The 15,927-nt window shown below is 30.5% G+C and overlaps 1 protein-coding gene across 1 annotated transcript in view; it reads right to left on the bottom strand.

Moving 5' to 3' along the window:
- The window catches only part of LOC111613775 (hepatoma-derived growth factor-related protein 2-like), a 50,143-nt gene extending 34,814 nt beyond the window's left edge, over positions 1-15,329 (bottom strand). The window contains exon 1 of the mRNA XM_023355121.1: positions 15,121-15,329. Within this exon, the coding sequence (XP_023210889.1) occupies positions 15,121-15,195 (75 nt within the window). The 5' untranslated portion in view covers positions 15,196-15,329. The remainder of the gene's footprint in view (positions 1-15,120) is intronic.
- Positions 15,330-15,927: the final 598 nt, after the last annotated feature.

Raw genomic sequence — 15,927 nt, 5'->3', positions numbered from 1 at the left:
AGGCGAAAAAATTGCAACAGTATTCGTATAAAGACGCTAAAAGAGACGTGTAAAACGCGGTAAAACGTCATCGCAAACGAGCAGCCGAACTACTTTCCGCCATCCAGCACCATGCTACAGAGAGTTTAGGCGAGTAAGTTAAGTTTACTATCGTCTGTACAGTATGTAAATTAGGTACCGTAAGTCTAATACAGCACTGTAATCTTACACATTTCTTGTGAAAGATACATTTCTTATTCAACGGCCATAAAAATTATTTATATTAAATTAATGATGTCTCCAAAGTTCAACGAATTTTTCGCAGATAAATAACATCAGAAATCGTGGGCGCTGTTTGGTGCGCTGCTCCGCGACGAACACAAGCTTAAGCAATGGTGACATCGAATGGTGCACACTTGGTAAGTAATCCTACAATTTTTTGTTTATAGCATAGTTTATACGGATTATTCCCAAAAAATTATACGTATTTTGGAAATGTTAAGTCAAATTAGTCTAGAATCGATTAATTTTATGGAAGAAAACCTTTCAAACAGCCATAGTCCGTAAACTTCACACGTGTCGGGCTGCGAGTGGCTCATGTATTTAAGGATTCCTACAATGCAAAATTCGTATAATGAGGAACGTATCTCCGCGTTATAGGGGGTCCACTGTACTTAAAAAAAGTTATGAATTTTCAGCAATTTCTTTTTCTATACAATGACTTTAAGAGAACTATTCAAAAGTCCACTGTCAATTTTAATGTGTATTAATTCTTAATAGTAAATACAAGCTAAGTGATCAACTCTTGAACCAGTGTTTTGCATAATGTATATTTTATGTGCAAGTTTCTTAGAAAAATCAACAGAAATGACATTAACAGCAATTATTTTATTTACTACTTATTTACTCTATACTCTATATGTATTTCCATCAACAATCATAGTAAATGCCTTTCAACCTCATCTCATTCCAAGTTGTTCTTCAAATATTTATTGTTATTTGATAAATAAAACAGAAATAATAATTAATAATAAAATATTTGTAGTTCAGTAGTCATTTTGTATTTTTAACAGAATGCATTCTGAGCAGAGTGCCTCCAGAATTTTTATGAGTGATCTGGTCCAAATACATTGGGTTCCATCTCTCACCACTTGGCCATGTTCATTGTAAGCCTAATTAAACACACAATAAATATAAAAAGATCCCCCTAGTGCCTAAAGGACAAAAACAGTGGGGAAAAAAACCATTTGCATGTTATCAGCCACATACTGAGATTAATATAAAAAGAGCTTAAAATACCTATTTGTCTAAAAATAACATGTAAAAATAACCAAACTTTGATTACAATAAATGAAGTTTTATAAGTACAGTATATTTGAATATTTTCAATTTTGTAAAATTCACCCAGAAGGTAATTTTCATATTAATTAAGAGAAGTCTGTTGAAACAGTTTCCTTTTTATTCACTTTCATGTTTTGGAATACATTCCATGATGAACTGACCTTTTAAAATTCCCTTAAAACAGGGATGCACAACCTGCGGCCCGGGGTCCATATACGGCCTCCTTTCAATGTTTATGTGGCCTGCAGAAGGTACTGTACAGGCCAAATTCCTTCTTTCAAGTGTCTATGGATTACTTGCTCCATTGCTGTTACTTTAATGCAGTGAAACAAACCCTTCCTATGTTAAGTTTATGGAGAACCCAATATGGAGAACTGCAAAACCCAATATCAGGACTATATACCTTTTATACAGGTGTGACTGCCAGAATGCTGGCCATTCGTATATCTGAATACCAATGTTCGGTCGCACAAGGCAATAGCGATACCAAACTTTCCAAATTGATGGTACAACATCACCACATAGCACTTTGGAATTGGGTGGCAATACTCAAATGCTGTGGCGAAGGGAGCTAGCTGTACATTTGGTAAGCCCTCCTCACAGAGCTGCTCTCCCCATGCAACTCCCCTACCTTCAAATTACTGGACGTTTAGGCTAATTTATACAGACGTTTAAAAAATCAACAATAATTCTACACTCATTTCCCTCACCTCCAATGTAAATTAAGGCACATACACATTGGCCTTTTTACATGTATTTCAATATATGTTACATGTGTTTTATGCATATTTTAAATTATGTCTCAAGTTTTTATATTTATATTTAAATGTAACAAGTACTTATGGTGCTATTCTAATCAGCTTTTACATTATGTATGTTAAGATGCATGCACACTAATTTTACATGTTTGCAAAAAGTTTTTAATTTAAAATTTTAAATTTACTTGTTCTTAATGATTATGTTCCAAAACAGCTAATGTCATTACTGTTTAAATTTAAATGTTCCATTCGAATTCTCTTTCCTATTCAAACTGCCTGAGGACAACGGCATAATTACGTCGAAAGCGCTTGTAGAAATAAAATATTTCTTTTAATTCTCTTTAACACCTCCTTATCTGAAGTTTTTAATTGATTTAATACAACTGTTGGCATGACATCCAATCTAAGTATTTAATAAACCTTTTCCACTTGATTGGATGATAAAATTATTACTTACACTCCTTTTTAAGCTCAGATTGACACTTTCTGGCTTGAAAGACTTGGCTTTATCCAATAAAAGTAACCAAGTCTGATGCCTGGGAAAATTGCTGCCAAAACCACGCCCCCTTAGACTATACCAATCAGAATCTAGAATGTAAACAAATGCTAAAAAATTGCTATTTTCACTTACTTTTGTTATTTGACACTATTTAGATGAATAAGCAAGTTTTTCGAAGCATAAAACTGAAAATTTCCCGCCAAAATAGAAACTTCCTGATAACACCGGAATGACGTTCTAATATCACTTATTCTATTTGGTTCTTCTAAAAATTGTTATAATATTATGTATTAGACTTAAAATATTTGATATCTAAACCAGAAAGTGTATTAGCTAGAAATAGAAGAACTTCAACTGCTCCCATTTCTCACATCAGGGAAAGTCATAAAACAGTTGGGTGCTAATGATTTTGGGAAAGGGAAAAAGTTCTATACTTAGAAACTTGGAACTTGTTTGGGAGAGGAAAAAGTTATCTAGCTAACAGATAAAAAGAAAATTGATTCAATTTGATACAAATTTGTTTTGCCTAGAAGGTAGCAAAGTGAGGAAAAATTTTACAGCTAAATGTTTCAGATAAAACATTAATGTCTTTATTGAATAGTCAATCAACATAAAAATTAGAAAAATTAGAGTTAAAAAACAGAAAATATAGCTACTTTAGTTCATTTGTTTACAAGTGAACTTTGATGAAAGAGCTCCAGTGAGTAAACAACAATAATAGAAAAAAATTTTTTTGCACCAAAATTTTTAATTATTACGTTGGACCAAGAAAATTAATAGTTGAAGTAGAGTCATACAACTAAAAGTAAGCCAATTGCACTAAAAAGTTTTGGATTTAATAATTATTTCAAATTGCATCAAGCCATAAACTTCCCATGATTGTCAATACTGGCCACAGCTAAAGTAATTAGACTCCTTGTGTCAACAAAGAGTGTTGTAAAATGGTCAGGCCCCTGGTCAGTAAACTTAATCCTAACCTGGCCCTTCTTCAGAAAACGTCATGCATCCCTGCTTAAAACATGAAAAAATATACAATGGTGCCTTGACTTACAAGTTTAATTTATTCCGTGACAGAATACATAACTCAAATTACTCCTATGTCAAATCAATTTTTCCCATTGAATTGAATTGAAATGCCATTAATCCATTCCAAGCCCCTCAAAACACAGCAATTTTTTTGTTACATGTTTAAATAAGAAAAATGTACTTATAAAAAATGAATATTATCTGATGAAAAAATGATATGTCCAAGTTAAGAATGGCAGAAATAGCTACTACAGTACAAACAACCAAACCAATTACAGAACCTAATGATTAATTTAAAATACTATCAAAGGAAATAAATATGTAGAAGATAATCAAAAAATTAAACAATTATGTAAAATTCTTAAAATTTGCATTAACATTATCTAAAATAAAAACATCAACTCAATGAACAAAACTTTTCTAATAAATCAATAAATCAGATAAATCAAAAATTGTTCATATTTCTTAAAAAGTTACTCTCTAAAATACAGAAACATTAAAATATTTTTTGGCTAAATATACTTTTTTTGCTTTTACAATTACTTTTCATTCTTTGTTATCTTCATTACATAAATCTTTGTAAAAAAATGAAAGATGTAATAAAAACTTTCAATTTTTATTTATCAAAACAATCATGTTTCATTGTTACTCATCCTTGAAAATCTAGACAACAAACAAAAATCTCAAATTCCTGATATCTAAAGATATGCAACAAAGAAAATTCTAAAACCTTAAGAATCAAAAACAATTGAGAACTCACAATCACTAATCTAAGCTTTCTGAGAAGAATGTTTGCCAATTTTTCTAAAACAACTTATAATTTATTCTGTTGATTTTTTTCTTTCAAAATTCTTTGAGTTTCCTAATGCCTCTCTCCTGTTTTGGCAAGGAGAACACAGACATTAATCTGTCAAATTTAATGAAAAGAGTTTCAGAGTCGGTACTATCTAAAAACAAGTAAAATGGCAAGGCCAATTTTTCGGACAAGACTATGTCTCAGAGATTCAAGGCTCATCACGATTGATTGTTCAACCTTTGTTGGCCTCAGCCGTGGCCACGACCACACGGCATTTTTGGTGAAATTAACCTATCCAATGTCAAAATTTCTGTTGTTGCTCCGGGTTGAATTTTTGTTGATTCCTAATGAAAATTTCTCATTTTTTAAAAAAATAATCGTGGCTATTGTATCATCCAAAAATTTTTTTTAGTTTGCACGAACAAAATAAATATATTAATAAGTGTAAAAACAAAAAAAAAAAAAAATTATATTTTGGAAGTTACTTTTAATATAAAATTATAACAATTAGTGCCATCTAGTTTCAAAAATGTTCCAATGCTAAAACAAGATATCTCAGGTCAACCAGTCAAGGTCAGCAGGCTATGACCAGAGAGGTAAATGGGTTTTTTACAAAGATTCATTTATCAAAATTTGATTTTACAATGTTTGCATTTCCAACTTCCCAATGATATATGCATGCACAAATCTCGCACTCTTGCCTGTTTGTAGAAAATAAAATACAAAAAGGCGATATCTTTCATGTCGCCATTTTGTATTTTATTTTGATATGGTTCTCGGTTGAGTACCTACAAGTCTGATTGTTTTTATGTGTGCATGAATTGGGTACATAATATTCTGTGCCAAATTGCAACTCCTGACATGTCCTCCTTATACCTGTAAGGTGTGTACCCGTAACAGCATCGCAATTTTATAAACAAGACATAGTCTTGTCAATAAAACTTAAAATTTCATTTGAAGAGTTTAAGGTTAAAGAAATTCTATTAAACAAGAGCACCAAGGTTAAGTATGGTATTTTTTTAATGATACTTCTGCAATCCATTATACTGTCTACTTAATATCTATTACCTGTAGAAGGTAGCTCTGCTTAAAGTAAAATTACATCAACAATTCTATTACAATGCAAAATTAGATGTTTCATCCATTAATACTAGAATGGCTGGCAAAATGATTTACTAGGTATTTTCTACAAAAAGAAAATTGAGCTCCATGGCATAGATTTTTCTGTTTCAGTTTGACATAAATACACAAATGTGGTGATATACTTTTAATGTTATGTCTAAAACAATTTAAAACCCTCAAGTATGGAAGGACATGTGCATGTCCGTCATAGCTGACAAAATATGAAGAAATGGATAAAACACTCATATACTGTATGCAGCCAGCTGCCTACCAACAGCAGTGACTGGTTTAACTGTGCACCTGCACAGCCACAGGACATATGCACAACTTTTAAAAAGTTCATTTCATCCTGACATCGTTTATGTTAAATGCCATTCAAAAAGAACAAAAAGTTGTCATAGAGATCAATGAAAATTGACAATTGTAAACTCGATTGACATGTAGCATGCAACAAGCTTACAACAGACAATCTACCCATAGGGCCAGTTGCAGAGACATTTAGCTGCTGACTACAGTTTAGAGATTGTCTGGACTAAGGGTTCCCAATAAAATCCATTGAGTCAAGTAATGTAGGAATATGCCAATGCAGATTTGGGAAGTGAGGCATAATTGCTGTAGTCTTGCATTAAGACCCCTTATGACATCCTATACACATGCTAGAATTATTTATAGTTTTATAAACAGTGAGGACCGACTTATTGGTAACAGACAAACTGAAATTATGATATAATGTTTGACAAAACAATGAAAACCATAAAAATTGTAAAGCTTAATGTAAAGCTAGAAAATCATTAAAAAATAGCCTCAAAAGTATCCAACATATAAATAATAATATAATCATTAAATATGCTTTAATTTGTCAATATCTGCAGTACAAGCCTATTGAATCTAATGTCAGGAGTGGCCAGTCAGAAGACCAATGGTACTGTACACACTACAATACTACTGATGGGATACTTGTGTCAGACAAGCATCATGTGTTGCCAAGACGTTAATTAACAGTCCATCATCTGTAGTGTGTTGTAATGATACAGCATTCAAGCGGGCTTATCAGTCAAAAATCATTAGAGTTTTGCATTGCAATCTATTTGTGATATTTTAAGTATTTTTTACATAAAAATTGTAGTGGGAATCGTATAAATTTATACTGCTTTTAGTATTGTGTATATCCCAAATTAAACAATCATGAAGTGTTGGCTGAGAAAAGAGTTTGGAAGAAAAATGTAGCAAGTATTCAAAATGTTTCTAGTGACAAGGAGAATGAGAAGGCAAATACAAACGAAGGCACAAATCTAGGCACTAGTGCTGTTTAAAATATTGAAAGAAAAAAAGTTTAAGCCTTCACATTGATAACCAGTTTTATTTAAGTAATATTTGCTTTCCATTATTAATCTGTTTTTTACTTTCTCAGCTATGTTATATATAACAAAGGAAATCTATATATGGCAATTGGTCAAAAATGACCCCCTTCAAGATTTTTACATTTTTGGACTTGGGGGACCTTGAAACATCAAGTAATGCAAAAAAAATTTCAGGTTGTTTTCTGTATGTATAGTTAGTTTGTGTAGTATGTATAGTTCTGTATGTATAGGATGTTAGTGTGTGCGTGTGAGGGCACAATTTTGTTCACCCTTTTTAAAGCTTGATAACTCCTGTACTTTTTGTCGAAAATTTCTGAAATTTTGCAGGGAGGTTTGCATATTAGGGAGGTTGATACTGTACACACTACAATACTACTGATGGGATACTTGTGTCAGACAAGCATCATCTGTCGTCAAGAAGTTTTTTTAATTTTGGTTTTAAATGTCAACAGGGTGGAAGATAGATGGGGTCGTGTGTCATATCTTGAATAGAATCAGACTTAATGACAATTTTACTAGTTATTAGCATTTACAATTTTTTATAAAAATCCATTCTCAAAATAAGCTTTTTTATAATTAAAAATAATAATAATTTTATAATAATTAGAAATATAAAAAACTTTTAATAATAAAATACATAACAGATGGTGTCACACATACAGTTTAAATGTTACTGGGAAAGTTAAGCAACTCATTACTCAATTTTTTTTTGCATTTCAATAAATTGTTTTTACGTTTCTATTTGCTGTTTTATCTGTAATCATTAAAAACTGTCAGGGTTCCAACATTTTTTTACTAAAGTGAAAAGGGTTGAGTGATAAAATAAGTTGGAAACAGCTGATCTAGATAATGATTCAGAAAACTTTCATTACAGAGATGACATTTCTTACTTGCCACAGTTTAGACAGCATTTAAAAACCAGTAATTTGACTTACTTTCTAGACTCAACAGCAGGTTTAGACAGCATTTTAATTTGAGCATTTTAATTTGAGATTTAATTAGACTCAACAGCAGGTTTAGACAGCATTTTAATTTTGCACTCAAATTAAACATAAAATTAAATTAAACTGTGAGACACATCACATTATTTTGTGTCTCACAGTTTAGATAAAAATGGATATTGTTTCTTTGATAAATGTTGTAAACGAGACAAATCAACAAAATTATTCATTAATTAATTGCTTGAATCAGAATTAATATAATTAAATACTTTAAATTTGTTTTAAATGCTCCAATTTCAATATTAAAATGGGTGAAGACTTAAGACTACAATTAAACCAAATGCTTTTATTTACAATTCAAGCATCAGTTATAAAACATGAATGCATTCTAGGGTCATTATTGTTAATCTCATGGTCAGAATATTCTGTTAAAAAAATTTTAATAATTACCAAAACCTTTTTATAGAAATAAAAAAATTTTAAATTATTTATCTTGACTATTATGAAGAGAGAGAGTAATATGAGATCAGAATAATTCCTTAAAAATCTATTCAGAAGGCAAATTCCAAATTTGATATAATTTTTCTAAATCTGGATTTGTTCATATTTGAAATTGCATTGGTGACAAAATTAAACATCAAAATGGAAAAGGATTGTCATTAACTGCTGAACAATGGTTGTTGAGCTTTAAGATTTTATGCTGCCAGAAAAGTTCAGAAGATAGCTGGTGATCTTATTGAAGTTTTTTTGCCATCACAAATAAATAACACAATTGACTGAACAACTCCTAAAAGAGGGGAGAAATGACGAAGAAAGCAATAGCCAACACTTTCTCGAGGTTCATTTAGATAGCATGTAAACACTGGCATTGTCATCAGTAAGATCTGGCAATCATTACTACAAAAATAAGAAGAGTCCATTTTAAGATGTTATTCCTTCTCCTCCCTTTTAATTGACTGTATCATATAACAATCAGACTTCTTGATAATCATACAGTGAACCATTTTATACTTGTTTTTTAGTCAGTTTTTATAGGTTTTATCTTTTTATTTGTCAATTTTTTCTATATTTTTATCAACTTTTATTTTTTTCATTTTATAGGTATACTCAGTGCTTTTTTTGGGGAAAAAAAGTGGTGGAATGCTCATCTCATTACTAAAAATATATTACATGCATTGTACACAAGCAGGAGCAAGACTGTCTTAATAATTTTGTTACTGATCTTCTATGCTCAACAGAGCAATTCAACGTGGACCAAACATCAAATTTTCAAAAATTCTCTTAAAACTTTTAAAATATATCGAAAAAATGTGGCGGAACACCGTTCTATTGCGTTCTATGACAAAAAATGTTATATAATCTATTATAATTATATTATAATAGATTATATAACTTTATAATTATTATATAGTCTATTATAATTTTTATTAGTATTTAGTCATTTTACCATATTTATTTATTTTTTAATTTATTTTAGTTTTGCCCTATATTTTAACACTTAGTTATTCCAGTTGTCACCATTAGTTATATTACAGGTAATTTTTTTGTTTTTTTTGTCACTTGTATGCATATGTAAAATATAAATAATTATTAAATATGTTCTGTAATTTCTTATATAGTTTTACCATTATGTTTAATAAGAACTGAAGAGNTTCGTTCTAAGTTATAAATAAAATCTACTTTTTTCATCAAAAAAGTGTTCCTGTATGATAAGTTCTCCATAACAAATTTCTGCTTAATTCCAAAGAACATACAAACAAAAGAGGGAGCAACAAGCAATCAAGTTGCTTCAATTAGTTTTGTTAAGTTATCACAACTTAAAAACTGTCATTTACTTTTTACTTTTATTTGATTTAGCCAGCTTACTAGTAACAATATAAAATACTATTCTAGTCCTAACTACTGCTGTTATGAAGAATTACTGGATGAAGTTGTAAATATGAAGATCTCAGAAGAACTAAGTAAATAAAATTTAACTATAATGTTATTAATCCTTTTTCTGAAAACTTAAAATAATTAATTTCATGATAACAAAGGTACAAAGACATGCAAATAATTATTAAAAATAAGTCAAAGCAGTATTTAAATATTTGAATGTTTAATAAACAATTTGACTGTTATAACCATAGGGATTTGTCCCTAGATCTAGGGAGTTTTCATTTCTAAAGGAAAAAAGGGGTATTTTTGTAAATTTTTGGCAAATCTAGGTAAATTTTCAAAAGGTTGTTCCTCATACAATTTTTGGTAACTTTTATTAAAACTCATTCATGATCAGTAAAATATTTTATTTTTTTCTTAGTGTGGGTGCCTTCTGATAGTAATTATTAACATTAAAAATACATTAATTATTGCATTGCATACTTGAAGCATGAAATGCCATTTTTCTCTAAATACATTTTATTGAAAACTTGAATTCTAAATGCAATGTTTTCTGCTCCAAAAAAATATTGTGGCAATATTGGCACTGTAAGTGACTGTATTTTGAAGTTGAATTTATGTAAAGCCATAATGTTTAAAGTGCCAATATGAAAGTCACATGACTTTTGGTGCTTAAAATGTTACAGCTTATATTTACATCATTTTGATATTCCAGAGAATTTGTACACTAGTGAATTTTTTACCATTTCATTGTAAAATTGAAATGAATTCATTCACTAGAAAAAGTGTTTTTTTTATCTCTCCTGAAAAGTTTGTTTTTTTTTGCATTTGCAACATTATGGCATTGCACATTTCACTTACTGTTATATTCTATACTAATGCAGCATATTATATACAGCTAATATTAAATTAATTATTCTTTTGTTTATAAATACAGCATATTATTAAATTGTATTATTACTGACTTATGAATTACTTTATTTTCTTATTTTTTAATGTTTCTTGTGATATTTGAAAACATATTTATTTATTTCACTTTCCTTTATAACAATATTAGCATATCCTCAACAATATTTGTCATTAAAACAGATAACATCCCCAAACGATTGCTTAGGTACTATACACAGGATTTGAATCCATGACCTGACAGCTAAAGAATGACTTGACAAGCTTTTAACTATATCAATTTAGAAAACTTGCAAACAATTTCATGATGTAATAATAAAAGTTTTTATTTATCTTTATTATTCTATATGTATTAATATCACCGTTATCTAATGTAAGTAATGCAATTCTAATGCTATTTGTATAAGCCTAACTGAAATTATGCAATTAATATTCTACTATAGTATATTTTCTAGGTAAATTTCAGGATCTTTTGGACAAAAATCTAAAGAAAACTTAAAATTTCACATGACAACTTGCTTGAACCTTCAACTACAGTTACTCTAGTTTGTGCATTAGCAGATATGGTTATGCTCATTCCAAAATATCTAACTGTCAGGATTGTAATGCTGAGCAGAACACTAGTACTTTATGACCATCTCACTACTAATTTATTTAACTTGTTTGACTTTACAAACAGGTTTCGGCAACCTATGGCATGCAGGATGATTTTCAGTGGCACACTGATTGAATAGAAATGTAGTAAAAATTATATTTTAATAATTAATTACACATTTAAATGGAAACCATAGTTCAGTGTAGACTAGGGTTATAATATCTGAAGGCAAAATACAGACAGATTAGCATTAAAAGTACTCAGAGAGGCAAAATAAAGGAAATTTATTCATATTTTTCAATCTGTAAATGTAGGCATATAATATAAAGTTTCAATTTACACTTTTATTTGGGGCATAGAATGCAACTTTAAATATAAGAAAACTATTTTACCACTTAGAAACAAGTACTATCGAATTAAAAATACTGTTATAATGAATGTGCACACGTTCTCTAAACAACAGCGCCATTACATTTGCTTATATAATGCTGTCACCTAGCCAACAAATACAGTCAAACCCCCTATAACACGGTAGATACATTCTGGTTTTTATGAATCCATTTTCTACGAGTCCAGCCAATCACAGCCCGGCACATATGCAGTTTACAGACTATGGCTTTTTGAAAGGTTTCTTCCATAAAATTAATCAATTCTAGACTAATTTGACTCAACATTTCCAAAATACGTATAATTTTTTGGGAATAATCCATATAAACTATGCTATAAACAAAAAATTGTAGGATTACTTACCGAATGTGCACCATTCGACTACGCCATTGCTTAAGCTTGTTTTCGTCATGGAGCTTGTCATTGAATGGCACTCGCGTGCTTCCTGATAAATTATTTTTTTTGCGAAAAATTTGCTGAACTTTGGAGACATCATTAATATAAATATAAATTTTATGGACGTTAAATAATAAATGGTGTTTAGGTCCGCTGCTTGTTTAAACTCAATGGTTTGTGCAATGTCCACTATTGGTCTAGATTCGACCAATCCTGTCACAACACGAGTCGGCGATGATGTTTTACTGAATTACATGCAAGTTTTTTTTAGCATGTTTGTACGAATACTGTCGCAATTTTTTGCCGTGATATAGGAATAAAAACTATAAGAACCCATGTTATGAGGGGTCGACTGTACAATAATAACTATAAAAAATTTAGCACCTTTTGTCAGATTTAAATTTAAGTGGTTATGATTTAACTATTAACTGCAAGATAAGTTGAAAAGTAAAAACATTTTGTTTATCTTTTCTAAGTGTGAAGACTTTAAAGTACGTCTGTCCATACTAAATATAGGGTGTACCACATTTTTAATGTTACAAGTAAGTGATTTCTTTTAATGTACCATGGCCTACACTATAGTAACCCTACTGTAGGCCATGGTACATTAAAAACAAATCACTTACTTGTATATTTATATTACAGCGCAAGCATTTGTGCTCTGTGTCTCCATTTACATGTTGTGCATGAGCCTCACACATAATTCATACTTACTTGGTGGATGTCATGCCAATACTTGTACTGACTCAAGAGAAAAATTCACACAAAAAGGACTTGTGTTCCTTAATGCTGTTTTGTGTGAATTTTTCTCTTGAGTAAGAACATAATTCAATTAACAACTTGACCAGATTACATATATACAGTAGAACCTCGATTATCCGGACTAATTGGGGATGAAGGTAGTCCGGATAATCGAAACAAATACTTTCATTTGTCTTTTAATGATAATACAACACATTTTCATTTCAATGACGTATCGGTAATATTAAAAATAAATACTGTATTTAAATCGTGATCAAATTTTCAAGAAACAAATGTTTTATTGAATTTGGACTGCTACTGACCAGCGCTAACAGACTAGCTATTGTTTAAAAGGCCCTCTGGCGGCTCAAGAATACGGATTTTATAAAATAAAAAGCAGTTGAAACTGCATTTTTATGAATAAAAATTTGACAGACTATTTGTCGTTTTATGACGAGTAAAATTTTTTCGTCGCGTTCTCGGCTTTTAAGTAATGCATAAACCTTCGAGGCGCGAGGCCCTTCGGACCGCGAGGCGTAGGTGGTGGCCCACATTGCCCATGCCTTACGCCGCCCTTGGTCATAGAAATGATGTAATTTGAGTATAAATTATTTATAAATACGTATGTCAAGTTATATTTTTATTACGACGTAAAATATATTTAAAAGTTTACGACCACTGGGTGAGACGTTGTTGAAACAAAAAAAGTAATGCGTTCCATCACGTACATAAACAGTGTCGTAACTCGCGAAGTGCAAATCAGCAAATTCGTAAAATTTCTGTTTATTTTGAACAATCCGGATAATCGAAAATCCGAATAATAGAGGTCCGGATAATCGAGGTTCTACTGTATATATAGGGATACTATAGATTACCACCTATGGAATTTCGGGACTCTGAGTATATATCTGAACTGAGAGGACCGAGACGAGTTCAACGATACTCTAATTTTGGACCGAAGATGAAAAATAAGAAAGTTATCATACTTTTTTCAGGCGATCACGCAATGATCAGGAGTCGCGTCACTCTCTCCACTCTCCTATTGCCTGTTTAACAGGCAGTCTGGAAAGTCGGCCATATATACCTTCAACAGAAACAGATGTTGATCCATGAGCACACTGATCATCTGCAGTTGGAGTTAAGTCCTTTTTGCCCACCCCCGCGCTCCTCAGCCTTGAGGCCTATGGCCCCTCAGCCGCTGACACGCTCACTATTGCTCATGGTTGTCTAGTACTACACGCCGCTATCACAGCTTGTCCAACAAACCTAACCTATCCCTCCAGGATATGAACATCACTGCTAGGTGGCAGAAAAATCTGAAATGGCATGGAATGCACTGTGAAAGGCAAGAAATTGTAAATATTGTAACTTTCTTATTTTTCGTCTCCGGTCCAAAAGTAGGGTACCATTGAACTCATCTTGATCCCCTCAGTTCAAATATATACTCAAAGTCCTGAAATTCCACAGGTGGTAATCTATAGTACAGCCATATATATATATAACAAAATTGGTAGAATCACATCAGTATTTGGAATAACACTACAGCTTAGGCCTGGCACACAACCGCCGAAACATTACCAACGTACTCTATTTAATTTTTTTCTGAAATATCTAAATACATAATTTAGTAAGCTTAACGGATGTTAATTATAACAAACCAAAAATAATAATAAAAAAAAACAAATCACAAAATGCTTATCAATTAATTTTAAAATGAACTTTGAAATTAAAACTGCTAATACAGTCTTAAAACGGTAATCAAAAAATTAATATAAATACAGAACATTTCTGCAGATATTTTTAAAAAATAATACGGCTTACTTCAGCAATCAGTAAATGCTCGCGAGTTTTAACAACTATTGTTCATACAAAGTTTAAAATTTTTATTCATAATCTTTAATAAATTAAATTATTATTATTAAAAACAAATAAATTACAAAAATTTAAACTCAAGTTTTCTTAATTTAACAACAACATATGTATCAACTTTGCTATAATACTTCTATAGCAGTATCTCAATAGACATTAATAATGTAAAGATTTCATGAGTAGCATACACTTAATAACGAATTTAAATCATATGTTTACAACTGAAGTGCGAAATTGTTCAAATACATCAAGCAAATACCATATGCACGATAACAACACGTTACACTACAACGTTTAAGCATTGTTATACACTAACTGTAATATAAATATTTTAAATATGAAATTAAATCTATGTGACAGTGATTAATAGCAAAAACTTGAGCATTTGTAATTGATTTCTGATTATCAATGATAATAAGTTAAAAATCCGATTTAATAATATGTAATTTATGTTATTTCATATATAATTAATATGTAACGGTGTGTTATATTATTGTTTTTAGGTAAAATTTGTATTAAACATACCCTTGCTGGCCATGGTGGATATCCACGAACTTTAGCGAAAACTAAATCCCCGGCTTTATAACTCTTATTGCTCATTCTTTTTGACTTATCGTAAGAAGCAAACGTTTGTAATGCGATTAAACGAAATAAACATCCACACTCTAAAAACAAACACAATTCTTATTTCCCGTACGAACTGACGCCATTTGTAAATATAATCTCGTTCACAATATTTTTCTTAACTAACGGTTTATTTATAAATTTATATTTTAATTTAACTTTATAAAATTATTTTTTTAATATTTTCGATAGTAGTTTTTTATTATAAGACATATTAATTTATATTATTTTGTAGGATATATAATGTTATTAATTTTAATTTAAAAAATTTTATTTGTTGAGTGGAAGCGGGATGATGGAAAGATTTTCTTGCAATATATTTGAAAAATTTATCGAATCTGTTTCATTTTCTTAAGTAATGGAGTTCTTTTAAATGTATTTCTTAACACGTTATAAATATAAGAGACATTTCCTTTCTGTTTAAGCTTTAAAAAATTAAATATAGTACTTGAAAATCTGGGAAATAGTGTTAATTTCATGATAATACAAATGAGATTTTGAAATATACGAAACACAATTTAATTACAGAAAATTCAAATAGCCGCGTTTCTTTATGCAGCGAGAGTAGCAAAAATGACGTCACGACGGCTATCGCTACACGTCGGTGCATTATAGTTTAAAAACGCTTTCCGCTCGAGCTAAACGTGGGTGCCGTAATTTATTTTTTAATTCCAGTTACAGCCGAAAGTAGTGTTTTAGTTAAAGAAC

The sequence above is a fragment of the Centruroides sculpturatus genome, unplaced genomic scaffold (genome assembly GCF_000671375.1).
Source record: "Centruroides sculpturatus isolate CEXI.00-Female unplaced genomic scaffold, Cexi_2.0 scaffold1965, whole genome shotgun sequence".
In the NCBI taxonomy this organism is placed as follows: Eukaryota; Metazoa; Arthropoda; class Arachnida; order Scorpiones; family Buthidae; genus Centruroides; species Centruroides sculpturatus.
Note: the sequence above shows the minus strand (reverse complement) of the source record. Positions and strands in the feature narration are given on the sequence as shown.